Source organism: Podarcis tiliguerta, assembly GCF_965153285.1.
Source record: "Podarcis tiliguerta genome assembly, chromosome: 5".
Lineage (NCBI taxonomy): Eukaryota > Metazoa > Chordata > Lepidosauria > Squamata > Lacertidae > Podarcis > Podarcis tiliguerta.
The window spans coordinates 38,660,827-38,686,983 of record NC_139538.1 but is presented as its reverse complement, the minus strand read 5'-3'; the positions used below and the strand labels follow the sequence as shown (position 1 = coordinate 38,686,983).

The window sequence follows — 26,157 nt, the reverse complement described above, 5'->3', positions numbered from 1 at the left end:
AAAGACCCTGATGTTGGGAAAGATGGAGGGCACAAGGAGAAGGGGACGACAGAGGACGAGATGGTTGGATAGTGTTCTTGAAGCTGCCAGCATGAGTTTGACCAAACTGTGGGAGGCAGTGGAAGACAGGAGTGCCTGGCGTGCTCTGGTCCATGGGGTCACGAAGAGTCGGACACGACTAAACAACAACAATGGTGTATATTCAGCCCATATGCAAAAATTCAAAAGAAGTGGGCTCCCTAGTTACCTACAATTCTATGCTTTTTCTTTGTATTTTTTTTAATAACAGGGTGAAAGATTTCTAGGAGGATGGAAATACACATACTAAGCCACACAGCTTATTTGCTCTACTTGAGGCACTTATTATTATTTTTTATTTGCCTGTCCTTCACCAGCAGGTCCCAGGATGACCAGAATTTAAAATTCAGTATTAAAAACAGTCAAAACAAATTGCAGTTGAAGGGCTAGGGCGGGTCCTGAAAACACCTGAGGTGTGAAAGGCCACAGTAAAGAGGTGCATCTTCAACATTTGTCGAAACCTGTATAGCGGGGGTCAGCAACCTTTTTCAGCCATGGGCCGGTCCACCGTCCCTCAGACCATGTGGTGGGCCAGACTGTATTTTTTTTTGGGGGGGGGGGGAATGAATGTATTCCTATACCCCACAAATAACCCAAAGATGCATTTTAAATAAAGACACATTCTACTCATGTAAAAATACGCTGATTCCTGGACCGTCCGTGGGCCAAATTGAGAAGGTGATTGAGCCGCATCCCGCTCACGGGCCTTAGGTTGCCTACCCCTGCTGTATAGTGAAGCTGACGGGCGCATCCCTGTGCTCAGCTGGTTGACTGACAACCTATATCAGGCTTCTTCAACCTTGGCCCTCCAGATGTTTTTGGCCTACAACTCCCATGATCCCTAGCTACCAGGACCAGTGTTCAGGGATGATGGGAATTGTAGTCTCAAAACATCTGGAGGCCCGAGGTTGAGGAAGCCTGACCTATGTTTTACATGCAGAAGTTTACAGGGTCAAGCTTTGGCATCTCGTAACTACAAGAATTTGGGGTAGCCAGCCTAGGGATGACATGGCCTAAGACCTTGGATTGCTGACAAAGGCAGCTCCATGTGTTCATGTATGATCCAGCAGGTGTGGCATAGAATGCACTTTGTCATATAAGATACTGGAAGGAGTAAGTGACCTATCAAAATGCATAATGAATGGGGATTTGGGTTTGAAGCCCATCTTAGCCCAAGCAAAAGTGAACTGATCTGCATTGCAAGCACAGCTGTAGAGTTAATGGAGATAAAATTATTATTCTCCTTCAAATAGCAAATTCTGCTTTTACAAAAGAAGAAACAGCTGGGAGATTGTGTACCCTCACAACAAGTGCGGATGCAATGATCCAAATGGGAAAACCCTGGGAAAAGTTGTTTGTGTTCTGGCGGCAGAAAAATATTCTATGTGATCATTTGTTTATGTGATTTCCACAGATTTATTATGAAACAATTATAGGAAACCATGGGGAAGATCTGCACCGTCATGGGAGGGACAAAAATATTCTATCTGATTACTTGCTAATGTATTGTGCATAGATTGATTATGGAACATTTATAGATGCTTGAAATATTTTGGATTGGGAACAAAATGTGTTAAATAGAGAGAGATGACTGGTGATTGTATATTATCTGTTTTAGTTCATTATAAAGAAAATGGAGTAAAATAATAAGGCAGCTTTGACATCTTGCCTCTGTAGAAACCCTCTTTATTAATTCACAATATTTGCCCTCTTTGGTAATATTAGAACACTAATTTCTTTGATGGTGGAGGATTGTTGCAATCCCAGTGTGGCAGAAGTCTGTAGAACCAAATTATTTAGTGTTGTATATCATCAGTATTTAACCTATCTCTTTGGAATTTCCGTTATTTGAACAGATATCAGCCACACCATACTAGAGACATGTACATCACAATTATATACTAGCTTTCCTGTTTACAGCTGTGGTTTTTACAAATTTGAATCTAACTCATAAACCATCTCACAGCGTATTTTCTGTGTTTTATCAGTCAATGCAGGAAAATACAGTAGGAACTGAAACACACGCTAATTGCATCATAGAGCTGTTGCTCCTGAAAGCCTCATATTTTTCAAACGAACACCAAGCTTACTTTATATTTTATCACGCCACTCTTTATAACAATTCAGGATTCAGTGCCACAAGTGGAAGAAGAGTTAATAACATCCCTGATTCTGCCAGGAGCTTTTAGCTGTTCTCTCTCACCTGCCATGTGCCCCTTCTTAAAAAAAACCACCCCTGCAGTACATATGCTTTCTACAGTACCTTACCCGGTAACCAGAGACACATAGCACCTGGCTGGTACATAAAACAGGAGACTCTGCGAAAGTAGGACCTTCCAGTGAAGACAACAGCAAGGCTCCCAGAGATGGGAGACCAAAGGGCTATTTTAGCTGCCAAGGAAGGAGACTTGCCTATGCTGGAGCAGCTGCACATTGATGGTACTCTGGACCAGAACATCACTGACTGCTCGGGAGCAGGCCTGGTGCACCATGCGTCACGAGCAGGCAGGCTGGAGTGCCTCAAGTTCCTGGTACTGCAAGCAAAGCTTCCCGGGAATCAGAGAGCAAACAATGGTGCGACCCCAGCACATGATGCAGCAGCCATGGGCAACTTGGCTGAGCTGAAGTGGCTGATCAAAGATGGAGGCTACAGCATGCAGGTAAGGGGTCTGACAAGCAGGGATCTTGCGGGAGCAAGGTAAAACACTGGTTGCAGCTAGACATATTTGCCGTGGGTGGTATTCAATAAGTTTTCCTATCGGGCTCATTTAATTAAGGTAAGTTAGTGATGTCCATTAACGACAATAGGTCTATCTTGAGGAGGAGGAGCATTGAATACCACCCAGTGTTTTTACACAGGTTGCTGCTCTTAGATTAGACTTGGGTGGCAGAGAGTGCCGGCACCCCTTGTCTACAAACAACCCTTGCTGGACTACCAACAGCATTTAACTCTTCTTGTCCAAGGGAGACTGCGGTGTTTAGCAAGTCCTTCTTTGTGGTGGGTGTTGTGTTTAAAGTGGGCTTGTTCATTGCCAAAAATCTGAAGTGAGTTCAGTGTATGCTCTTCATGGAGACACACATTTTTATTATTACTACTACTACTACTACTACTACTACTATTATTATTATTACAGTAGTACCTCGGGTTGCATACGCTTCAGGTTACATACGCTTCAGGTTACAGACTCCACTAACCCAGAAATAGTACCTCGGGTTAACTTTACTTCAGGATGAGAACAGAAATCGCGCAGTGGCGGCGTGGCAGCAGTGGGAGGCCCCATTAGCTAAAGTGGTGATTCAGGTTAAGAACAGTTTCAGGTTAAGAATGGACCTCCAGAACGAATTAAGTACTTAACCCGAGGTACCATTGTATTAGGCTTACAGCATATGATACATAATAAAACATCAAAAATTAAAAACTTCCCAATACAGAGCTGCCATTGTATCTCCCGCAGGATGTTTGTCACTGAGTGCTGGATCACAAAGTGTTAATGGGAAAGGGCAAATTTTGACCCCATGGCAATGTCCCCCAAGTGCAGCTCTTTCCCTACTCCCACAAGGAGAAAGCAAACAAGTGTGCTTGGGACATCATTGGGGTGGAGCATTAACTTGCTCCCTGCCCTTCTTGCCCCAACTATTTAAAATCAAGCTCCTTGTCTGTGACTCTGAGTTTTGTTTCTCTGTAACAATGGATTTTGGGGAATTGGCTTTTTGATTGACATGGTGTCATGGGCTTCCACTGCAAGCTGCAGCATATGCTAGCAAAGGATGCAAATGAAAGTATAACACTGCAATAACGGTCAGAAAAGCTGGTGCTTGTCTTTCTAATAATAATTACTGCTTCCAGATGTTACCAGATAGGAACACTGTATTAAAATCCCATTCACTCATCCAGGGAATGCATGGAGGGGGGCAGCAGGGCTGTGCCTGAGGGCTGCCTACACTCATTCATGTGAAGGCATGCCATCAGTGCCACATCCTGTGGACATGGCCCCTCTCCCTCCTCCACTTGTTTAATGAACATGTGGACATAAATGAGTGAAAATAGAGGCAACGGCCAATTCATGTGCATCCGATTGCACATGCATGCATGGTGCCGAACCCGGAAGTGACCCAAAAACATACCTGGAAGGGGTGGAACGCTTTATGCAGGCCATGCCAATGCGCACGAGGTCCAGAACGTAACCCCTGCACAAAGTGAGCATTGCCTATAGCTTAAAATCATTCTGGGTTCCTGGATCTTTTGATAGGCCAGCTGAGGCAGTTTATGTTGGGATATCCTGATCTCCTTCAGGATGAGGACATACAACACAAGTACGAACGTATAAAGACATAGCCTGATTTAGCTGCTTTACTTATTTATCAAGATTTCTATCCCACTTTTCCTCCCAGGGGCTCAAAGTAGCAGCATACATGGTTTCCCCTATTTTATCCTCACAACAACCCTGCGATGTAATTTAGGTCTGATGTCACCCAGTGAGTTTTTTGACTAAGTGGGGTTTTGAATCCTGGTCTCCCAGACCAGAGACCAACACTCTAACCACGATGCTACATTGGCTCTTTAATGGTTCTGGCTAGAGGCAGGCTCACAAAAAGGCAACACACTGAAACAATCACCTCATTACTTGCTCTCTAGGGAGACGCTGGATTGAGAATACATGACTGAAGTCATGTTTCCTTTTGCCCCACCTATACCCCTCTGGTTTTTTAAAAATCAAAAGACATGCATTTGTACAGTACTACAGTTGCCTTCTTTCATACAATTTATATCGTTTCCAGGCCATATTCACACTAACACTTCCATTTTCCAAATCTGCAGTATACTTTAACTTCTGTTGTACGAATGGCTGATCACGAGTGCAGCAGCTTGCTAATGGAGGAACATAAGAAGCTGCCCAAACTGAAACAGATCAGTACTGTCCACGCAGACTGGGAGTGATTCTTTCAGGCCAGAGGTCTTTCTCTTCCCAGAGATGACAGGGATTGAACCTGGGACCTTTTGCCTGTAAACCCTAGAAAGATGCAGGATCTCATCATCCTCCAAGCCCAACACACAGTGCATGGTCTCTGGGTCATGACGCACTATTGTTACTTTTTACATTTATATAGTCCATCAGTAAATATTCCACCTCATTAAGTTTGGTAAATGGGTATGTGGGCCTGTTTCAACATCCCCCAGAAGAGGCTGTTTCAAGTGGTCTCTGGGTCACAATTACAACTTACAAAGTGGTCATGACATTGATGTTAAGGAGTGAGAGTGGGTGGGGAAGTATTAACCACCACTCCTGAACTGTTTCTTCTGCCCTCCATAGGAGCAGGATGCTTCAGGGGCTTCTCCCCTCCACTTAGCTGCTCGCTTTGGACATCCAGAGGCCATTGAGTGGCTGGTCCAGGCAGGCTTTGACACTGCGATGAAGACAAAGGAAGGTGCTGTGCCAGCTCATTATGCAGCAGCTAAGGGCGATCTCACTTGCCTCAAACTGCTGGTTGCTGCAGACCACAGGTAGGTAAAAGCACAGCATATTGATATTCAGAGGGCAGCCCATTTGCAGCATTGCAAGGCACTGTTTCCTCACTTGGAGCTGTCACTCAGGCCTGCACTATGCACATGCAATGCATGGGGACATTATTTTCTGTGTATGCCCCAGTGCAGTTCTACATTTACCACCTCTTTCTGCCGCATGCAGTGATGTTCTCAAGTCAGGACTTGGGGGCAAAAGCCCAGGGTCCCACTCAGAGGAGGGCTCCCAAGCACAGCAGGGCTGGATAGCCACATTTTGAAGTAATACTACACATAGTCACCTAAGGAACAAATGCACGCCAGTACAATCATTGACCATTGCTGTGCTACTGCCTGCCTGTGTGGTCTAGAGAACACACACTGTTGATATAAAAATTATTCAGTAAAATGAAATCAGTGTAGCTGCCCATGATGGCAGCACACCCTTCCTGGGCCATTCATGTGGTCAGGGCTGATGGGAGGTATAGTCCAACAACCTCTGGGAAGGGCACAAACTGATGGATTGCATGAAGAAAGTGCTCTGGGAGCAGGGTATAATTTTGCACAACTTCTACAATTGCAACTGTGCTTTCTGGTGTTGTTATTGTGCTGTGATCATGCAAGATGCTGCGATCAGAGGAAATGCTATCCAGGGCAGAGCATACATACTTGCTCTTTGTGCTGGACTTTCTTCCTGCAACAGTACACTGGGACAGCTTGTATGGAGGAAAAAGCAGCTCACAGCGACCATTTTCAGAGTTCTGAGAGTACATGGCTAGGTTAGCCTAGCAGCGTAGAGTTTTCCTTAGTGTTTTGTTTCCATGCCACAGCATTTCCCAGATGCTCTGTGTGTGTTTGTTGACAGGACAGAAGGCAGGCGCTTAAGATCTTTGCTGAAGCGGATTGTGTTTCCAAAGGCAGACGCCTCATAACCATCTGCCTGAGTGCTTTTAATCTCTTCCCTCATCTACTACAGCCCAGCATCTTTTCCTCCCTCTCTCCCTCCATATATATATATTTTCTCATTCATTCTGCAAAGCCATGCAGAAGCTGTACAGTGCAAGAATGACAGATGTGAAAGATTAGCAATGCAAGTTGTGGGAACATGGGGAGCTGTTATAAGGTGGTCCTTGTGACAGATTTTTACATGGCATCTGTGTGTGCAAATTTAATATACTTAGATACAAATCTAGACATCATTACTACAACGTACATAGAAACACAATGCATCTCACTGTAGTGGGGAAGACCATTCTCTCTATGGAGACATGTCCCTGTGAGTCTGCTGTCCAGGCGCTAGCAGCTGATGGGAAGCATCAAGTCCCCTCCTCCTACTCTCTTCTTATGGTTCTTTATCTTGGACCAGGGAATCTTCTCTCCTTGGCCAAGGACACATGGCCACCCTAGTCTTATGTCAGGTCAGACTATTTGTCCATTTGGCCCAGTACTGTCTACTCTGACTACTCTCTAGGATCTCAGGCAAGAGAGGTGTTTCCCATCACTTGCTTCTACCTGAGCAACTTCACTACAGATTCCAGAGTTTGACATGGGGACCTTATGCACTCAAACCCGGTGTCGCCTTCTCTTGCCTAAAGGCATCCAGAATTCAAAGAAGTCTATCTGGGAGCTCTTTCCATTCCCTTCTTTCAGTGGGATGTGACCCCACTCAGAGAAACAGGTTCCATATGAGGGGCATCTGGTTCTTTGTGTTTATCCGCTGCCTTTCCACAGTGAGCGGCCTACAGCAAACACTCACTTATTATCATATGCTAAACACTGGTTGGTGAAGGTTGGGGGAGAAAACCTTTAACAAAATGTATCACTAAATTCAAAGAAGAGAAAGATCAACAATTCAGCAAACATAGAATAAATTCAGTATTACAAAAGAAACAATCTAGACTTAAATGCGTAAGTACAAAGCAATGTGTTCTTGTTATGCTTGAGGCTGTTGGTGCCCAGTCAATGTCTTTCTGATGTGCTTATCGTTTGGGTGGATTTTCCAATATATCTCTGATAGATATTCCCAAAGGGTCAGATTCCTAATTTCCAGAAGGCTGTTGCCCCCTACAGCCCTCGTGTGTTGTTACAATTCCCTCAAGCTCATCTTTCACACAGAGCCCCCAAAGGCTTGTTATCTGTTAGCATCATTAGACTCCCTCAGCTGTTTACTCTGCTTCCTCTTGGGGAAACATGAGGAGCAAAAATGCTGGGAAAGGCAGAGCTAAGGGAGAGGAAAATGTAGAACAACTCATCAAAGCACAGTTGAGGCAGGCTGTGGAGTGCACTAAAGCTATTGGGGTCAATGTTTAAGATTGGGTTGTTTGCCCCAAAGGCTGAATACATTGTGAGAAACCTTTTTATACTCACTGTTAGGGATGGAGGAGAAATTAGATAGGCTAGTGTGTGTAAAAATGCATGGGTTAGTAAACATGACATACACAAATGCATGCTATTAGAGGAAATTGCTTTGCAAAAATGTGTAGATAGGCAAAATAGCATATAAAGATGTGTAGAAAAGGACAAATGTGCCCTTGAATGATGATGAATTTCCACAATGACTTTAAAGAAAAAGAAATTCGCAAACTAGTGTGAAATCTTTCAAGAAATGAATTTAAAATTGAAGTGGTGGGGTAGGGGGATAAACTTAGAGAAACTGAAAGTGACAGATTCACCTATCTCTACTCTCTCTGTGTGTCTTTTCCCTTTTACAGTAACAATATATAAGGCCAGTCCCTTAATTAGGCAGAGTGAGGCAACTGCCTTAGGCAGCTTATTATAGGTATCATGAAAGAGCAATCGTTTGTCACTTATTTATTATTCTGGTATATTTTTTACTGCCAGGGAGGGGAGAGAGGCTTGTGGGATTTTCTACCTCAGGTGCAAGAATAACATGACAGACCATGCACCTTGGTTTGTTGGCGGGGCATAGTGGATATTTGCTGCTGTGCCTCAGGCAGCAAAATGTCTTGGGCTGGCCCTGGTACTATGAAATATTGGCTACAGAAAACAGGTCAGAGGGAGGGAAGCAATTGTCCTTTGCATTAACAGCTATTGAAGTAAGAGCCACTTTGAAATCCTGGGTGCAAAAATGCCTTAAGAGTCAACAGCACACCTCTAGTCCAAAGAAGCTTTTTTAATGAACGCATCCAGCAGTCCTATATCCCCCAGACCTTATCCAGGAGGCAAGAGGAGAGTGATATAAAATAAACATGGTTGCCCTCTGCTGGTAATGACAATGACTGAAGTCCACTATAAAACACCTAAAGTAATTATGTGAATTGATTCCAATCTGTTTCCTTCACTTCTTGCTTTTAAAGGGTTAAAATGTTTTTAGTAAAAAAAAAAAGTTTATCTATATCAATCTGGAAACTGTAATTTATTTATTACAATTTATCCCACTCTTTTTTCAAGAAGCTCAGGGCAGCAGACATGATTCTCTCCTCTCTTCCCCAGACAACCTAATTTTATTTTCACAATAAACTTGTGAGGTAGGTTTGGTTTAGAAGGAATGACAGGCCCAAAGTCCCCTGGTGAGTTTCATGATAGAGTGGAGATACGAACCTGGGTCTCCCTATTCCAACATTAGCTGTTGCGCTGCTCTAGTTCTTTATACACACGTGTGCTTTCACATTTAATTCAGTATGCATTTTGTGTGTGCGCCATTTCGCCCGAGATACTAAGTCCTCTTGATTAATCACAGGATTCCAATTTGACAACAATGTATTTTGTTTGCATTTTTTTTGTCCCAAACCTCTATTTCTGCATTATACTACCCCCACCTTGCTGCAGCTCCTTCTGCTGTTATTTCTGTTATTGCTGCTGCCTCCACTTCCACTCCTTTATAACTTGTGTCATATTCCATATACTATACCTGATGCCAGGTACATTTCTCAGTGCTTTGGGGCTTTGTTGCAGCGTGGCAGCAGCAGGAGGCCCCATTAGCTAAAGTGGTGCTTCAGGTTAAGAACAGCTTCAGGTTAAGTACGGACCTCCAGAACGAATTAAGTACTTAACCCAAGGTACCACTGTACAGCCTTCAGCCTTGCTCTCAGATGCCCTCATCACCTGGGCTTTTGGCTTGTCACCTTTGACGTGGCAGAGAATCTGTGCCTCTGACAGTTTCATGATATATATAAATTCCATGTGGGAATATGCCTGTGTATATGCAAAAATGGGACGCGGGTGGCGCTATGGGTAAAAGCCTTAGCGCCTAGGGCTTGCTGATCGTATGGTTGGCGGTTCGAATCCCCGCGGCGGGGTGTGCTCCCGTTGTTCGGTCCCAGCTCCTGCCAACCTAGCCTGCCAACCTAGCTCCCGGGTGCAAGTAGATAAATAGGGACCGCTTACTAGCGGGAAGGTAAACAGCGTTTCCGTGTGCGGCTCTGGCTTGCCAGAGCAGCTTCATCATGCTGGCCACGTGACCCGGAAGTGTCTCCGGACAGCACTGGCCCCCGGCCTCTTGAGTGAGATGGGCGCACAACCCTAGAGTCTGTCAAGACTGGCCCATACGGGCAGGGGTACCTTTACCTTTTTATATGCAAAAATACATTAATACACTATGTAATTGTCACGCAGAGGCAATGAATTCCCAACCCCCAACCCTTCTAATATTGGCATAATTCCTTTCCTCCAACAGTTGCGTGAACAAGCAAACTCAGAGTGGAGCCACCCCACTGTATCTCGCCTGCCAGGAGGGCCACCTGCACATCGTCCAGTTCCTGGTGAAGGACTGTGAGGCTGATGTGCACCTGAGAGCACATGATGGCATGACAGTGCTCCACGCAGCTGCCTGTAGTGGTCACTACGCTGTTGTCATCTGGCTGGTAAACCTGTACTTTTACATTTTAGGTAGCAAGTGTCGTTTCTTGACAAGAATATGAATATGCTCCTCTGGATAACTGTGTCACTGAAGGTCCCTCCATAATTCCTTTTTATTGCACTTTCATGATGTTTTCTGTTCATTATGTTATTGGGACAGTCACACACAATCCCACTTTTTTCCTTTTCTTAAAAAAAAAATATTCATTGATACTTGTCCAAAGATATACAAAAATTCATACCCATTGTGAACTATCTTTTTATAATGAAATACTTAATATAAAAAAGAACAGAGGCAGAAAGAGTATAAGAAAGAAAGAAAAGAGAGAGAGAGAAGAAAGATAAAAGACTTCTGATTCTCTGTCCTGCAACTAAATATAGTATTCACTCATTAACGTCCAACCATTCTGTCTTCCATAAACCAGTATTTTTTCAATCTTCAAATCTAGATAAGCAAGAAACATTTACATTTTAGCAATGGGAATATATTATTTTAATCAACCCATGACATCATTTTGTCCACTGTAGATTGTTCTGCAGTCATATGCCAGCCATGGAGCTCAATATTTCTTTTTTATCATACATGTTCTTAAATGCTGCATTGTTAACTAATTTGATTGCCACTCATATCTGTGATAATCAGAAACGTCCAGAATAGAGAGGTCTGCCACCAAAAGGTTTAATTGCCCTTGTACTTCTTTTTTTATTTAATATAAAAGGTATGCAATTTTAGCTTCTAACACCCCCAATGTCAGGCACAATTCTGTGGTACGTATGGCATGCAGTGTATATAGAAAACAAATTGCAGAAACGGAGGGTGCTTCCACACTATTTATCTGTTTGCAAATTCCCTCTGCTTTCTGCACTAAAGTACCCAAGGCAGCTGCAGAAATAGGTGAATGAAAAAACAACAGCTCATCTTAAAAAAAACCATTTGGCTTTGACTCCTACGTAATCTTCCTTTCCCCCCTTCATGTAGGTTACCTTCACTGATGTCGGCCTCACAGCACAGGATGCAGAAGGAGCCACTGCACTCCATTTTGCTGCCAGAGAGGGACACACTGCAATTGTTGACAGACTCCTCCTTATGGGAGCTAACGTGGTGCTGGACCATTGGGGAGGAACCCCACTCCATGATGCAGCTGAGAATGGGCATCTCGAGGTATTTGGTGATACCATGTAGCGAGGGAAATGAGTATTGGATCAGAACTCAATTGATGGCACAGCTGTACTCACACGGTGTGTTCAGCCATGGTTGATCATGACGTGTGCATGCCATCACTCCCTTCTCCTATGTGGTTGACAGGAGGATTTGAAATAATAATAATAATAATAATAATAATAATAATAATAATAATAGTAAAAAGACCTGGGACTGGGTTCTGGTGCGTTCCACCAGAAGAAAAAACATTGGTTTCCCCTAACATTTACTCTCCCCTCCCCACCTGCCTCCCAGGAAACCATCCGTGTGGTTACTTAACAGATTCAGAGTAGCCCACACTTGGTTGTTTAAACAATCAGCTCATGCATCTTGTGTTTGTATCAATCCAGCATCCATAGTGTTTAAACAGCGAAGGGAGGATTTTTTAAATGGAAGCCCAAAATGAACAAATGATGGAGTTCAGTGGGAATGGATTTTTAAGCAATGTCAGCCTACCTTCTTCAGTTGATGCAAAAAGCTTACCTTGAATAATTATTGATTTATTTGACTATTCTTTGACTTACGAACATTATTGTCCAGCTGTGACAGTTGCACTGGCAAAAAAATTTGAAGAAAAAGCCCCCGTTGCATTCATGATTCCCTTTCTTGCTCATAAATTGGTTGTACTGATTAGGGTGATGGTGGTTGTTTATGCATTTATTTGCAGTGCTGTCAAACGCTGATCTCCCACCAAATAGATCCAGGCATCCATGACAGGGATGGTTACACTGCGCGAGACCTGGCAGAATACAATGGACACAGGCAGTGTGCATGTTACCTACAGGAAGCAGAGAAGCTGGTAATCTAAACATTATATTTTGATCATGTACAAGTCTTAGTGTTCATGTGAGTCACTGGAGACAGAGGCTTCTGTACTGTTCTCACCTCGGTGAGCTGGATATGTCACCACAAGGCAGAAGACTACCACACGAGAAAGGTAAATTATCCAGGCTTCCATAATATTATGTATCCCTTGTTAAAAATCAAAGCAGAAACCTTCTCAAAACGTTACTCTAAAAAAATGAGCAGTGTGAACATTTTCGGCTCATGGTCATTGAAAGCTGACTTCCATGGTCATTAACCTGCAGCAGGTCAGTGGACAAGCCAGGGCAGATGTTCCTGATGTTCTAGCTTGCAAGGAGCAAGAGGGTTTCTTTCTTTCTTTGTTGCCTGGTGCAGTGTTTCGGTCCACTTGTTGAGTGGTGTTCTGAGCTACAAGCACTCATTGAAGCAGGCAGGCAGTGGAGGGGTGGGGAAATGGAGTATCCTGAACGAAGGTATGGCTGGTTGGCTGGCTGGAACACTGAGCAGGAGCACAGTACATTGCAACTCTGCATAGCAGGCTCTGCTTGTTAGATATATTAGTCGCTGGGTGACTAATTAGTCACTGAGCCTGTCCCATCTGAATCCTTAGATCTGTTTGCCTCATACCTATTCAATCCACATAAATTTATCGCCCTATCTCACCAATCACTGTGTGCCAGACAAATATTAGGAAGTTATGTCATTGGGTTTCCACAATCTCCGCTCTGAAACAAGTGGTTGGCTCCCTTCTGCAGCCCTGATGGAATTCATTCTGTGCTCCTCTTGCCTTTGCAGCTATTTTTGGCATGCTGTTGAGCAGAGTGGAAAATTTCCACCTATTTATGTCCCTAGCATGGGGCAACAAGTGGGCAAGCATGTTGAAGAGCCTCCTGGATTCCTCTGCCAGTGTGAGGACATGGATACTATTAGCCAGCAACTGATGGTGAGATAAGAAGGGTCTGAGGGAGGAGTTCAGAGGCTGCTGAGTGAGAGCCTTCAGTAAGGCAGCGGCAAGTTTCCACAGCTGAGGCTCTTCAGCAGCAAGAGAGAAGCACCATGGGGCATCGGAATGGCACTGTGGCTAACTTGAGAAGCTGGCTCTGAAATCCTAATCAAGCTCTTAGGTTTCACCGAACAAAGCATAGTAAATCCTTGCCATAGCCCGAGATTTGGAATGGGAACTTTTGAAACCAGAACCTCTTCCCATCACTCAGTTCCCATTAAAATATTAATGGGGGGGAAAAAAATCTCTCCAGAACACTCTTTGGCAATGACTAATTAACACAGTGCTGGCACCCACATGTGGATCGGGGTTCTGGAGGCAAGGGTCTGTGGACCTCTCTTGCTCAAGCCTTATGGACTGAGGGAGGTGTAAAGACTAAAACAACTTCAGTCACGGATGAGCGCAGGCAGTTCTGTTCATGCTGTAATTCATAGGCGACGACTCTCAGAGGCCTCGGGGGGCCCCATGTATTTTTTGAGGAGGCCCGGCTTCCCATGTTTGGAGGAGCCCCTTTGTTCGTCCTTTTGCACAAGCCATGACTAAGCCAGGAAGTCCCAAACTAACCATAGTTTCTTATTGTCCAGGAAACAATGTTTAGCAGCTCTGGAACATAAGATTCTGCTTTGTTCCAAAGCAGGTAAACCATAGTTTGTATAAAATGGAAATATATGGTTCATTACACATTTCCTCATTTAATTGCAAGCAGAGACTGAAGGCTCAGGCAAGAGACTTGTGCATCTCTTGGGTTAATAAACTAAGATATGATCATTGAAATACTGTTGCTAAATGTAAATATAGGTATGGAAGTACTTTCCAATTTCAATCTTCTCCATTTCTAGATTTTCCAATCTTAGTTCAATTCTCCACACTTCTGGATTTTTCTATGTTATTTCCACTACAGTGGTACCTCGGTTTAAGAACAGTCCTGTTTACAAACAATTCAGTTTACGAACTCCGCAAAACTGAAAGTAGTGTCCTGGTTTGCGAACTTTACCTTGGTCTAAGAACCAAAGAGTGCCTGGCGTGCTCTGGTTCATGGAGTCATGAAGAGTCGGACATGAATAAACGACTAAACAATCTGAACAGTGGAAGGGTACTGGCAGCAGAAGGCCTCATTAGGGAAAATGTGCCTTGTTTTAAGACCGTTTCGGTTTAAGAACGGACTTCTGGAACAGTTTAAGTTCGTAAACCGAGGTACCACTGTAATATATTCATTTTCAATGCACCTGTTTTCTGAATATATGCATTTTTCTAAACATTGGTTGGAGGACTATATCACAAAATTTGGATAACTGTGAATTTTGAAGGATGGCTGTGTTTCTGTTCTCGTATTGTTTCAGAAAGTAAGAATCTGATAAATTTGATTTCAAATATGAACTGAACCATATTTCTCCTCCATCCCTTATGTGCACATAGCCAAAGTCGCATAATGTATAGAGTGTGTTAGGATGAAATTAACTATATTTCCCAACCAGCTGTGAGCATAAGATGGTGCCTGGCTAAGAGGCCGTTGGCTTTTTATGTGGTAGACATTTGCTGGTGTTCTGTTCTCTGCCTGTAATTAGCACCACTGTACATAGTTGCCTATGCTGAGAGAGGCTTTGTTCACTAACATCCTTGGTTAGAATTACATGTCCTTCTCAGCACCTTTGACACACATACTTTGATCCAATTTCCTCCTTGCAAGCACAACCTTTGTTCCTTCATGGGCCCGTTACTTCTTGCATTTGTGCAATGTCTTACAGTAAATGTTAGGGGAAACCTTTTGGGAGGAAGCTGCAAGAGGAGCAAAGTGTGCCAGCTCCTCTGTGACATCCTTAAGAACGCCTCCTTCTGGGGAAGCCATCTTTCTCAGCCATGCTCAGAGCTGGAAGGTTAAGCCAAAGCACGCTCTTTATCAAATGGCCATCAAATTGTTACTGTTTTAATTTAGTGTTAATATGACATTTTGCATTTTTACATTCCCCAAGCGTTTGAGATGGGCTTAATGCTAGCAGTAAAATCGGGTTAATAGATCAAATGTTTAGGAAACGGAGAGAAGCATTATTTTGGAATAACACTTGAAAACTTCATCCGCTTGAAAACTGCTAGCTGGTTGGGGGCAGTAATTATCTCCCTGAACTCTGCGAATAGCTCTGAGTTCATTAGTCTCATAGTTCATTATTTTATTCTAGCCCCGTACTTAAATTACACTTTTGTAATCTATCACTGCCAATCCATTATATCCATATATAATGTATGGAGGCTGATCTGATGAGAGAAGTTATTCATGTAAAGACCATACCACACCGGACATGGGCATACCATGGTCAGATCTCTCAACTTTAAAAAAAACAATTAAAGTCACTGAGAGGGCTCCTATTTTGAACCAAGCACTGATGATGATGATGATGAAGGGATGTTTAGCTGTTTTCTCTCTCTGCTGTTCTTCTGAAATAACTACTCTGAACCTGCCATTAGCTCTGCAGCTTTGAAAAAAACAGGCATGATATAAGTGCTCCTCTCACCCAACTGCACAGTTTACAGCAGAAAGGGCTGGTGGGGGGGTAGCAACGTAAATGTACAAAACAGCATGAGGGGAAAGAAAAATCAAATACTCTCTCCACAGTGCTGTTGCTGTGACCAAAATTGCAGCGCTGTGTGACTCCTTTAAAGTTTATTTGCCTTTTTAACAAAAGTCATCACATGATTGATCTTAAGGCTTTGCAGAGGAATATGGGAGAATTCAGCAACTCATTTTCCTCAGGGTGCCTGCGGAGACTGGAACAATTCAGGCAGCCTCTGGGCCTAAATATTATCTTGACCCTGCTGACCTCTAGGGCTGGCTACCAACAGACAGCCGGGTCCTGTGTGTGTGTGTGTGCGCGTGCGCGCGTGCATTGGCTCCACTAAACCCAACTGAGCACTCTCTTTCCACACAAAATTATTCATTTTCTAAAATGAATGGAAAAGGAAGAAGGGCGCAGGCAGTTCAGTTTCCTGGTTACAGCTAAAGGTTCTAGACCCCTTGGGCTGCTTTGCCAGTTGCCACCTGATGCCCAGCCTTCAAATATTAATGCAATGCTAATTGTGACTCCCTGACCTCCACCCTTTCTCTTGCTGGCATTTGCCACACAATGCAGTTTCTGGCTGCCTCTAGACCGAGTGGGTTCTCCAGTTTCTCCTCCTTTTAAGATTAGTTATTAATATTCCCTGGTTTGTTATGAAAATCTGATCTCCCTAAGGGCTGGATCTAATCTGAGCAGCGTTTGTTCATCTTTTCCCTTCCGTTCCAAATGGACCCCACAAAGGACAGGAGTTGAATAACTGGTATGTACATCTTTGGAGCAGTTCCATAAATTTCTGCCTGTCATTTCTGCCTGGTGGATAATATGGGGGCCCCCTGGTGGCAGAGAAGAATTCAGGGCAGGGCGACCGGTTATGCCACACTGGGCTGCAGGGCGTCACAACTATGACTTAGTGAATTCAGAAGAACGGAAGGGGGGCATGCCAGATTTTGGGCTCACACAGGGCACAGGAGATTTGAAAGACCAAAGTTGAGCCCTGCTGGATGTGGTAGAGTTGGGGGTTAGCACTTTGGGTGGTGGTGTAACAATCTAAAATCTAGCCTTCCGGTGTCAATTCAAGAAATACAGAACAAACCTACAGCATATTAATGTCTTGAACTCCAGCTGTGCTGTGCAATGTTTGTTTTCGATTGATTTTCTGAAATGCAGTGTCACTGATGGAATGTTTCCATATCGGAACACATGTTTCTGTTGATTTAGCTGAACATATCACTAATTTAATTCTAATGCCTTTAGAATTAAAGGCACACTTGTTTATATTTTGAAGAATCAAAAGTACTGGTGTTTTAGTGTAACAAGTAGAAATAGCATATTATCTCTCACCTCTTTTAGTGCCTTTATATTGAGGTCCTGGTGATATGCAAATATATGCCAGTCAAATGAATCAATTGGTTGTTAAAAGGCAGAATATTATCAACTAAGCACCTTTGCTGGCGTGGTGTAGTGGTTAGAGTGCTGCATTAGGACCTGGGAGACGAGGCTTCAAATCCTCACTTGGCCATGAAGCTCACTGGGTGACCTTGGGCCCATCACTCTCTCTTGGCCTAATCTACCTCACAGGGTTGTTGTGAGAATAAAAATGGAGGGGGAAATAAGTGTGTATGCCATCTTGAGCTCTTTGGAGAAAAGGTGGAATATAAATGTAATAATAATAATAATGTAATATTTTTTAATTGGATGACAGCCCTTATGTTAACTAAATGCATAAGACTAATGCTAATACCAAGCTGTAAAGGGCAAATAGCACAACCATTCAATGGACACGGATAAAATGGCAAACTTATACCAACACAGGTCACCCCTGACAACTGTATACAGTCCTCTAAAACAGATCCCCATACATACTCTCCCTGTGCCTAGTCACTAACCAGAGAGTGGACTGCAAACAGCAGAAAGTACAATTAAGCACAAATTTAGTGAATGACAGTATGGTAGAATGAATGATAGGATGCCAGCTAGCTTGTAGGCAGGAGCGCATCTTAGATGGGATCAGGTTGTAAAGCCAATATATAACTTTCTATCTTAGTTTCTTTAACTGTAAGGTTATTGCTTTGCATTTTTCTATCACGCCATGTAACTGAGTCCTTCAACCCTATGCTTTGCAATTCCTTTCAATGTTTATTCTTTTTCTTCTCATGACTTATTCAGAAAGCTGTGCATCCCATATTGTTCACTACCACCCCCGCCATACACCAATGTTTTCCCTCAGGATCATACAGGGCTACAAGGGAGTACTATGTGATGATTTGTTCTGCTGTCTTCTACAATTCTTGATGCTCTGATTGACTAGAAGGCAATGCAAATGTGCAAGAAGCTTTTGTATTTAACCTCCAGGATGGTTTCCATGGGGCTGATGTACTGATTCCTCTCTTATTATCTATAGTCCACAATGGATAACCAAACAAACCTCACTGTACACAGACATGCACTTAGAAGCTTGTGCGTGAACTAGTGATCTAGGCCTAGACATGAACCTGCTCATACACAGTGTTCAACATTTTGAGGCCCTGCTCCATGTTCTGCCAACTTTGGAGGGGTGCTTGGTGGGGGCACAAGAACAGGCTTCTTGGTACTGGCACCCAAATTGTGGGACTCCCTCCCGAAAAGGGGTTTGGTTGCCTCCTCTTTTGAGCCTTGCAAGGGTGGCAAAGACTCTTTGATTCTACCATGCCTTTAAGCTGCTTGAACTTCCAAACATATTGCTCTGCTTTCCTTTGATCCACATCAGTGAGGCCAAGGGGTGGGTCTTGTCATCTGGGCACCCCAGGACCTCCATACACACTGCCTGGGCTTGCACCCTGGAGGGGTCACTTTGGTGCTGCTAACACAGCAAAATCAATATGGGAGGCAGAGTTACCAGTCTCTCCCCCCTGGGGGCACACTCCATTGTCTCTCGAGACAGTTGGATGCCAACAACAAAACAAACCAGGCCAGAGACAGAAAAAACACTTTTAGTTTTCAAAGATTACATTTCTAATCTTCCCTTGTGTATTTTTAGATCCAGCAACCAATGAGACCTCTTCAATCAGATGTAAGTTCTGCATCAAATATGCAGAAAAAAGATATTAATAGCGCTCTTCATAGAGCACCTGGTGAGTAATGCCACCCAATTAACTTTCCTGTGACAAATATAAATGCTGAGCATCCCTGAAATTCAGTAGAGTAGACTGTTTCACATGTTAAGTGACCTCAAAGCATTCATATAAAGCTTGAAACTTGACCTTCATAATAGGAGAACCTGCCTTTTACAGGGTTCCCAGTTGTGCAGAAAGAGCCTATGTGTATCCAGGAACCTCATTAGACCTTTTAAAGAAACATGGGGGTTGGTTGTGGAGACAGAGTGTCAGATACGGAGTGTTAGATATGTTCTCTGAACACCTGCAAAAGGCTAATGCGGAGGGGATGTTGTGGGAAGGCCAATCAGTTTATGCCACAAAGCAGACTGTTTCTTCTCGCAATCCAGGATAGGAGTGACTGTGTATCATCTAGACCTACATCAGTATCCCATTTGCCACAGAGATGTTAGAGGAGGGGTTATTTATTTATAAGATTTCTTACCCACCTTCCGCCATAGGTTCCCAGGGCAGGTTACAACAATAGAATATGCAATTATAAAATCAATGATAAAACACATAAAAATGGAGCAGAACAGTAGAAATTCAACAAGAGGTGGGTCTCAGAAAAAAAGGTGAGACCTTAACTGTCAGAGGCCAGGGTAAAGATGTGTAACCACTTCAAGTACACATGTATATATGAATAAACTCATGATCATCATCATCTCCAGCATATGGCAAAACCTGTACAATGAAATGCCCAAAATGCTCTCCTCTGGATCTTGCTGAACTACATCTCTCATCATCCCTGACCATGCTAGGTGGCTCTGATGGGAGGTGGAGTCCATTCCAGAGATAAAAAAAAAACTTTGTTTGCTTGGGATTGAGAGTATCCTTGAGAAATAGCAACTTTCCATGGAAGGTGATTTCAATCATGTCAAGGGATGGACGATCCCCTTCAGTAACTCCTTTGCTCTTTAAAAACAACAGCGTGGGAGATCTTGTTAACAGATCTCCCACATCATGTCTAGTTTGCCCTTCATATTATGGGGGTAGGTAGGCGTAATTGTGCAATGTTCCTTTGTTTACGTCCTTTGCTGGCATGACAAATACTGTTGTGTGGATGTCTACATAACTTGGAAGGAAATTAACCTGTTCTCAATGGTGCAGAACAGAAATGTCTTAAGCTTATCAGTGGTCAATTCAATCTTCTAGCTCTCAGTGTGGATTTTGGTGCATCACTGTAGGATTCCAGTATGTTTGTCTTTCTTCCAGCTTCAAAGTCGTTCGACATGGTGAAACCCACTGAATCAAACAAATCACTGATTCCCGAGCTGAAGATCAATAAATCTCTGCAGAAGGCGAGAATCACCACATTGTTCTCAAGCTCTGTATGTTGTATGATAATCTACACCTCTTTGTCTCTCATCTGTTTTGTATTCGTAATCCTCATGATCTCTCCTGCAGTTCTCTTCCATCTAATTCCTTTGTTTTATTTTTCTTTCTCTTTTCCTGCTAGGTTTAGCCATTAGACTGACCTGCCTCTAAGCACATCCTTTCAGAAGTGTTAAAAATAATCCACAGATGGAGATATATAGCTTTAAGTTCCACAACAGGGACAGGGAACCTGTGGACCCTCTGGATTTAGGTGGACTACAACTCCCATCATACGTGGCCAGGCTGACTGGGGCTGATGGGAATTGGAGGGCCACAGGTTCTCCAGCTTTGCTGTAGGTAGCCCTTCTAATAACTTTGGGCTTCCTGAGAAGATACGTGCCATAATGTTTTGAGGATCAATTGTGGTAGATTCATGAGCATCTGTTCTTCTTTAAACTCCTTAAAAGTCGCTAACACGTTAGGTGTCCTCCACGCAGGGTGAGAAGAGAGAGACACCAGATGCTGCAGTACCAGGCAACCTGCTCTCAATGCTGGATGAGCTAGGAACATCGGACATTGATGCCTTGGTGCCTACTCATGATGAGCAAGGTTGCTCAATTCCAGAGTGGAAGCGGCAGGTGATGGTGAGGAAATTACAGGCGCAGCTGGCATCCGAAGAAGGGATGGGCAGGAAGGTACTGTATTGAGCCAATAGAAGGAAACTGTGTCACTGTACTGGCTTACCTGATTCACACGCTGGCCTCCGTTTTTATTGCAGTTAGGTTGCCCTAAGAGCAGACGGGCAAATGATATACACATTGTCTATGTTTTGTAAATGTGCTCCGCTAAGATCTAGGAAATTTGGATTTCAAAGTTATTCCCAGCACTTCCTTTTGCATGACTCCGTTGCTCCCAGATCAATAAATAACCAGACAAGACAGTGAATGTAAATTTGGGATCAAATAGGCCACAACTTTATAGATTACAAATGTGAATGGTTTGGTCTGAAGGCACATAAGGCCACCACCATGCTTAGCAGGGTTGGGCGTGGTCATTTCCTAGATGGGGGATTGTCCAGGAACAACATGTAGTATTGACATCAGGTATACACCTTCGCTGTACTCTTTTTGGTGCCTGCTGTTTAGACAAGCCTACACAGATATGTAGAATGCTGATATGTATTTTAATCTGTTTTTATCACTGAATTTATTTATTTTTTGAATATTTTAAATAGTTGTTTTTAACTGCTTTTACAGATATTTTTATTGCTTTATTTCTTTTTAAAAATAATAATAAATAATAATAATAGTTTTTGTAAAACACTCTGAGGTGGGGTTTTTTTTGAATAGTCAAGCAGTATATAAATTTTATGGAATGAATAACTAAAATAAATAAATACGTTGCCTTGGATTCCATGATAGACAAAAGGCAGGTCACATTATTAAGTAAGTAAGTAAGTAAGTAGTAAGTACATCCCTATTCAATCACTCAGCTAGGTGGCTCACTTTACAGTTGTATATCCAAGGTATAAGTGTAGGTGATGGTAAATAGTTCTGTGACAAGATGAAATTCTTTGTTCTGACTGAGGCCAGCACTTAATGATCTGTTCCAGCCCTATATTTCTATGAATCTGTGATGTGCTGAGTCACTTCTCTGACTCTTCATTTTTGGCAGGCTGGGGAAAGGGGCCTGAAGTGATGTCTTTGAATTTAACTGATGGCAGTCTTTCTTTCTTCCCTGCTGCCCCCACCCATCTAGAACAAGGAAAGCTGCACGCTGGAGATGGATGACTGGCAATATTCTCAGTCTTACAATGCCATCCTGGGCCCTTTTGGGGAATTACTCACCGAAGATGACCTGCTGTACTTAGAGAAGCAGATTGAGAAACTGCAGATGAAAAAGAAATGCCAGGAGTATGAGAGTGAGCTACGACGCCTGACAGAGGAGCTGCAGACTGTTCTCCCTGCTCCCGTCGTCAATATCACAGTCAACCGTCAGTTTCTGCAACAGGGCTCAGAGGATGGCAGCCAGGGGCTCCCTGCCTGGTGCAGTCATGTGTCTGGACTGGTAAAAAGCATGTCCATGCTGCTCACCAATGTCAATGGCATGAAAAAAGCAGCTAATGAGAAGCCAGCTCTACGGGATTCCCATAAGTCAAGCAAGACCAAGTGTATTTCAGGTGGCACTGTCAAGAGAGAAATCCTGGAGTGTGGCGTCTCTGTCAGGAACCTGAGGGGAAATTTTGAAAAGCAGGATCTTTGGAGACAAGACAAAGCTTTTGAGCAGCGAGGGTTGAATGCCATTCCCTGGGAACATGGGACAGCCAAGGAGTCATCCCCTCAAATGTTTCTAGGTACCTGTAAAAACAAGAAGCAATTGGTTTGTGAGGAACATGAGTTTGGAGACATGGAGAATGCCAGTGATTCTGGCGTCAGCTGTGAGGGAGCCTCCTCTGTGACGGGTTCTTGCATCTCAACAGCAGAGTCTAGCAACCTCCGAAAAGAGCGCATTGTGCTTCTTTTTCTCAGTCACTGGAAGAAATCTGCCTATACGCCTTCCTTGAAACTCATGGCCAGGAGGACTCTTGACACCCAGCTGCCTGGAAAAATGGGACTGGTAGACGTGATGGCAGAGCTCAAGAAACAGCAGCCTCCAGTGCAGAAGCCCTTGGTGGAAATGAACAAGCTTGGCCATTTAGTTCAACAGAGATACACTATCAAGAATCTGATCAGTCACTGGAAAGATATCATCTCCCTTGTACCATCTCGACAGATCAGGCGCCTCAATCACCGGCATGCAATCTACTCTCCAGAACAATTCCTGCCATATGTCAATGGTGAGCCTATTGACTACAATAGCTTAACTCTTGACCTGTTTATGCTCGGCTATTTCCACATCCTAGAGCTGGACCTCTCTCCAGAAGAACGTAAGGCTAGGCATCTCCTTTGCTTCGAAGTTTTTGACCACTTGGGTGAGCATCGGTGGGAAACAGTGCGGGCCTTCCACAAAGCAGTGATTGATGAGATTGCTGCAGGCAAAAGAAGCTGGAAAGACAGTTTTGAGGATATTAAGAAACAATTTTTTGGTAATAACAAGGACCCAGCTGTGAACATGGAAATCAAAACATCACCAGTGGAAACAAATCTGAAAACAGTACCCAAAACAAGGGTCCCAAACATCTCTCTGGAGGAGGGAGACTCTGCCCCTGGAAAATGCTTTGAACTAGACACCTTTAGCAATGATGAGATCTGCAGGTATATAAACAGGAGTTTTGCTTTCTGGAAAGAAAAAGAAGCAGAGATCTTTAGCTTAGAGGGATGAGGATCTTTACATTAACAGTCTTCATTTGTGAATAGGTGTCTATAAGATTCAGAGTGCACAGAGTGGCCTGTCAGCACTATGACATGGAATAGACAGACATCGACTGTTCATTTTGCAAATGGCTACAAATGCCTGCAAGATTAATTTGCAAAGGGGTAAACGACAAGTGATACAGATGAAGGGTCAAGCCTTCACTACTTCTTCGTTGCTTCTTCCCTTTAAAAAAAGGAACAAGAAATGTCAGTGCTTCATTACATATGGCTTCCCTTGACACAAGCACCCTGAAAAGGGCAAAAAGACTATGCCCACTCTGATGTCAATGCAGGTTTAAAAAATAAATAAACAGAAGGAGAATTGAAAGAAAAAAGAGTGAAAAGCTTTCCTCCCACCAGAGCATTGCTGACAGGGCTTAGGAAGTGATGGGTTCTCTGCCATGAAATATTCACCTTGGGATTGCTTAGTTTGTATTCAGTGTGTCTTTGTAAGAGTTCAAAAAGAGATAATGAGTTTTCCAGACATTTCCATTATATCTATATTTATAAGTTACAAACAGTGTATCAGCAAAATGATCCAACCTGGGAAGGACCCCAATACTGTTTCTTTCACTGTTTCTCTTTTCATATCTTCAGAGGACTCACCAGAGATATCAACTGTTGTTATCCACTTTTGGCATGTCTTTGAGTCTCTTTGGCATCCACTGCAATTAATCATTTACTGCTGAACCTGAAATGCACAGGTCTCATATTCTGCTACTTGCTTACTAGGCTTCATGGACTTAAAACACCTGAATGGATTTCCAAGTATAAATAATTTCATTTTGTAACTGTACATACATTTTCTATTTTAAATTAGATTGCGTGTTTAATAAAAACATTTCTCTCAGTAGAAACAAAAGGTATTTCCAACAAATTATTACTTAGAGAAATCACTAGGGTGTGTGTTCTTAAAAAAAGATCAGAAATAATGCAGGTTGTTTTTTTTACTTGAGAATCTCTGTCTAGAAAAACAAAACTAGTGTCTGTTTCTTACAGAAGGAAATATAATGGGCTTGTTTAAGGACTGCATGAAACCACTCATAGTATACGTTTAATAATGATGGTGATGAGGTATTGCCTGCCCTTAAGGCCCCAGGGCAGGTTAGAACAATTTAAAATACAACACTAGAAATGGTTTAAAAATGTACAATTTAAAATTATGAAATGTAGGGAACAAAATTTCTGTGCTTATCACTGCAGTAACAGTTGCTAAGATGTACAAGGAAGAGACTGATCCAGTTCGCTGGGAATGGGCAAATAGAAGAGATCTTGGGTGCACGAAGCATCAGTCAGGCTGAGTCACCACGGAACCTCCATACATTTCCTTTCGCCTTCCCATTGCCACAGTCAGACCCTTAATTTATGGCGTGATGTGGGACAGTAAAAGTAGCTCACTCTTTACTGTAGGTGGAAATGCTACCCTCTGTGACTGTTGCCCTGGTTTATTTCTGGACATTCTTGGGAAAGCAGCAGGGCACTACATAGGCAACCCACTGCAAGCTCTAGAATAAGCTCCCTGGACTATATTTAGCAACCAACATTGTGATTGGCAGAAAGGTTTACAGAATGAGAGTGAGTGCTTGAATCATCACCACGGAATAAATGCGGGGATGAGGTACCTTTCTTTACATTGCTATCCTTTTGTACAGTTTCTAATTAAATAACAGGACATGTGTTGAATCTTATTTCTGGCAGTCCATGGCTCATAAGCTACCCCTCCCCTCCTCCTGAATTTTGCACTTTAGACTATTAGTTCAAAAAGACACACCTCTATAGTGCATTGGTCAGAACCATCACACATTCTCATGTGCTTTTGCATTTCTCCCAGCCTGCCAAACAGGTGTGTGTGAATGTGTGAATGGCTTCATCCCACACTGGCTCTGGCCTCTCTTACTGGAATGCAGGCCCTTTCAGGAGTCCAGGGAGGCCCAAATCACTTCCAGATTTTGATGCCTCTAGCAGCAGCAACGGCAGCGATGAAGACAGCAACACATGACAACAAACGAAAACAATATAAGGCACGAAAAAGAGTGAGTGGTTTATATAATCATACATTTTGAAAGGGCATGTTTGTAACCCAACCTTGTGCCATCTAAACCAATATATTTTTTCTTTTCTTTTCTTTTGACATTCTTAACTCTTAACTATGACTATGTATCCGCTAACAAAAGAATTATATCTTTTGCAAAACTGAATCTCCTGTTTGCTTTAATTTGCAGCTTTAAGTGAGGCAGCGTGTCACATTTTGATCCAATGCACACAAAAACAAGTTGTGAAATTTACCAGATGCCAAAAGAACCCCAGCAAGTGTCTAAATCTGAGGTCCCTTTGAACATGAGGCCCAGGCCCAGTGCCACCCTCCGCCCCAATTGGCCCTGGGGGCATGCAGCTCCCACCCAC

General features: G+C 43.1%; 2 protein-coding genes across 2 annotated transcripts in view; both read left to right on the top strand.

Moving 5' to 3' along the window:
• The window catches only part of SCLY (selenocysteine lyase), a 65,041-nt gene that overhangs the window by 20,281 nt on the left and 18,603 nt on the right, over positions 1-26,157 (top strand). The gene's annotated exons all lie outside the window — the stretch shown is intronic.
• On the top strand, positions 1,731-24,616 carry ESPNL (espin like). Its single transcript, XM_083443215.1, has 9 exons — positions 1,731-2,738; positions 5,391-5,581; positions 10,215-10,401; positions 11,376-11,558; positions 12,265-12,396; positions 18,970-19,063; positions 20,300-20,415; positions 20,899-21,096; positions 22,160-24,616. Exons 1-9 carry the CDS (start codon positions 2,445-2,447, stop codon positions 23,720-23,722), a joined length of 2,958 nt encoding a protein of 985 aa, XP_083299341.1. The 5' UTR covers positions 1,731-2,444; the 3' UTR covers positions 23,723-24,616.

What these genes read in the sequence shown, in the direction of transcription:
- ESPNL (XM_083443215.1), top strand. Translation starts at nt 2,445, where the DNA reads ATGGGAGACCAAAGGGCTATTTTAGCTGCCAAGGAAGGAGACTTGCCT. An exon ending in CGCTCTTCATAGAGCACCTG is followed by an intron (nt 19,064 to 20,299) that starts GTGAGTAATGCC and finishes TCTTTCTTCCAG; the next exon opens with CTTCAAAGTCGTTCGACATG. An exon ending in CCACATTGTTCTCAAGCTCT is followed by an intron (nt 20,416 to 20,898) that starts GTATGTTGTATG and finishes TCCTCCACGCAG; the next exon opens with GGTGAGAAGAGAGAGACACC.